The sequence below is a fragment of the Mobula birostris genome, chromosome 11 (genome assembly GCF_030028105.1).
Source record: "Mobula birostris isolate sMobBir1 chromosome 11, sMobBir1.hap1, whole genome shotgun sequence".
NCBI lineage: Eukaryota > Metazoa > Chordata > Chondrichthyes > Myliobatiformes > Myliobatidae > Mobula > Mobula birostris.
Window position 1 is genome coordinate 26,512,407 of NC_092380.1, and position 2,918 is coordinate 26,515,324.

The 2,918-nt window shown below is 51.2% G+C and overlaps 1 protein-coding gene across 1 annotated transcript; it reads left to right on the forward strand.

Annotated features, from left to right (window-relative positions):
- The first annotated feature begins 372 nt into the window (after window positions 1-372).
- On the forward strand, window positions 373-2,110 carry LOC140205440 (potassium voltage-gated channel subfamily A member 1-like). The gene has a single exon (XM_072273044.1). The coding sequence runs from the start codon at window positions 579-581 to the stop codon at window positions 2,019-2,021; it is 1,443 nt and encodes a 480-aa protein (XP_072129145.1). The 5' UTR covers window positions 373-578; the 3' UTR covers window positions 2,022-2,110.
- The last annotated feature ends 808 nt before the right edge of the window (window positions 2,111-2,918 follow it).

A 2,918-nucleotide genomic window follows, 5' to 3' on the forward strand; every position in this document is an offset into this window, starting at 1 on the left:
CAAACGTAGGTTGCCACATAGCAGAGAGGTCACTTAACAGGAGGTGGAATCCGAGAGAAAAACAGGCGGAACTTTGCGCAGAATAACGATTTCCACATGAAAATACCTTAAAAGTCCCGGGGAATGGTTGTGGTGGGGGTGGGTGAGATGCAGCGGAGGGAGGGGATGGGATGGAAGTGGGGAGTTTCTCCGAGGCCACCAGGCGCTGCAAGGGGAAGGGGATGTTGTGTTACCTGCAGCCGCCGGCTTCGTGCTGGCGGTGCGATCGAGTATCGATAGTGTTAAAGATGTGGCTTCTGCCGGGGTTATTTCTGTGCCGAGTTGGCTAAAGACGTGAACTTGATCCCGAGGGAGGGGCTGGCCGCGAAGCGATACTGTTTAATATTACAAAAAAAAACAAGTAGGTTTGGCAACCCCGAGCCCCTGTGTGTGTGTGTGTGTCTGCGCGGAATATGTAGAAAGTACTGGTTAGTGCGGACTGCACCTTCGACTGACACCATGGCGGGCCGGCTCCTGCCTCAGTTCTGATCGCGGCAGGACGGACAGTTTCCCCGGAGTCCTCCACTCCCTCGGACACCATGGAGAAGCCTCTCTGCAACTACGACAAGGAGTACGAGCTGGGCCACCACCACGAGTGTTGTGAGAGGGTAGTCATTAATGTGTCGGGCTTGCGCTTTGAGACCCAAATCAAGACTCTGCGCCAGTTCCCCGACACCCTGCTGGGCGACCCCCAGAGGAGAATCCGCTACTTCGACCCGCTCAGGAACGAGTATTTCTTCGACAGGAATCGCCCGAGTTTCGACGCCATCCTCTACTATTACCAGTCCGGGGGAAGGTTGAAAAGGCCCAGCAGCGTGTCGCTGGAGGTCTTCATGGAAGAGCTAAGGTTCTACGAGCTGGGAGATGAGGCGGTCACCAGGTTTCGTGAGGATGAAGGCTTCATCAAGGAGGAGGAACGGCCGATGCCCAGCAACGAGTTTCAGAGGCAGCTGTGGCTGCTCTTCGAGTACCCCGAGAGCTCCTCCCCGGCCAAAGTGGTGGCGATCATTTCCGTGCTGGTGATTCTCATCTCCATTGTGGTCTTCTGCTTAGAGACCTTACCTGAATTCAGGGATGAGCAGGATCCTACTTTGCCTGTGCACTCCCTGCGGGGGAACAGCTCCCACTCAGAGTTTCTGAATAGCTCCTTCCAGGACCCCTTCTTCGTGGTGGAGACCATGTGCATCTGTTGGTTCTCCTTTGAGCTCTTCCTGAGGTTCATTGTCTGCCCCAGCAAGCCCAGCTTCTTCAAGAACATCATGAATGTCATCGACTTTGTGGCCATCATTCCCTACTTTGTGGCCCTGGGCACTGAATTTGCCAGGCAGCGAGGGGTGGCACAACCTGCCATGTCCCTCGCCATCCTCAGGGTTATTCGTCTGGTCAGGGTCTTCAGAATCTTTAAGCTCTCCAGGCACTCCAAGGGTTTGCAGATCCTGGGGCAAACTCTGAAAGCAAGTATGAGGGAATTGGGCCTTTTGATCTTCTTCCTCTTCATTGGGGTAATTCTGTTCTCCAGCGCTGTCTACTTTGCTGAGTCCGAGGATGAGGATACAAACTTCACAAGTATCCCTGAAGCTTTCTGGTGGGCTGTTGTCACAATGACCACGGTGGGATACGGCGACATGTCTCCCATGACTCTTGGAGGTAAGATTGTGGGATCCCTCTGTGCCATTGCTGGTGTGCTCACCATCTCGTTACCCGTCCCTGTGATTGTCTCCAATTTCAGCTACTTTTACCACAGGGAGATTGAAAGTGAGGATCAGACCCAATACTCACACGTGACGACCTGCCCTTACCTGCCTCCGAGCTCGAAAGCCCAGTCGTTGACTGGAAAAAGTACAGAGCTGGAAGAAGACCTTATGGACAAATTCTGCAGACCCCTACAAAATGACATGTTGGATGGTTTCTGCCCTACTGACAGTGGACACCATGAATCCACCAGCTCACCGAACAGCAAGTCCTTGGTCACTCAAGTCTGACTTGGTTTAAAGTCGCTTACCAGGAGACAAGTGCATCTAACTTAAACTATACTTAACTTGGAGTTGTTCATTTACCTCCAGCACTGCACTGGGATTGGGGGAGGGTGGAGATGGTGGGTGGGGGTGGGATTGCCTTGTCCACTAATCTGCAGCCAGATAACCCGTGCTTAAGGAAAGACGGAACAAACTTGTAAAAGTTCAGAGAAGAACATTCGGACTGTGTCTCGATTTAGGAAGGGGAGCTGTTGGTGTCAATATTTCTCAAGGTAGGAAGACTCAGGCTGGGATAACAATCTGTATGGAAATCTGAAACAGTTGTTCCTCACAGTTTTATTTATTACAATTTTTTAAAGCAAACAAAATGCATGGGTATTTGCTGATATTTATTTATCTGGAATAAAGGAGGGCTTGGCAGGGTTGTTAATAGCAAGAGTTCTACCCTCTAGCTGGCATCAGTGGAATGTGAGACTCTTTGGTGTTGGCTCTGTTTGAGATGGTTCGGCCCCTGTACACCATTGTGATGTTAGCAATTCCCCAAAAGCCACATGCAGCCAGATGTTTTTGTGGGTGCAGCTTGCATTGCCTGTCTTGTTACAAGTTACTGTGCATTAGAATGCAAATGTATCAGCCGGAGTTCAGAGGTAGCATCCTGTCCTCTGCCTTTGGCTAGCACTGGGGGTGTACCGCCTACTGAATGAGACATTATGCTTCTCTCTCAGCTGAGCGTAAAGGATCCCATAGTCCTACCTCTATCAGGAATGTGGAGATTTTCCTGATGTGCTAGCCAGTCTTTATTTCCTAGCAGCACCCCCCATCGCTCTGCCAACTAACATCTAAATTTGATTCCCCCATCACTCACCAGCCTCTGTTGCTAAACTCCCCTTGCTCACCTGGCTC

Coding starts and splice junctions, on each gene's coding strand:
- LOC140205440 (XM_072273044.1), top strand. CDS start 579: ATGGAGAAGCCTCTCTGCAACTACGACAAGGAGTACGAGCTGGGCCAC.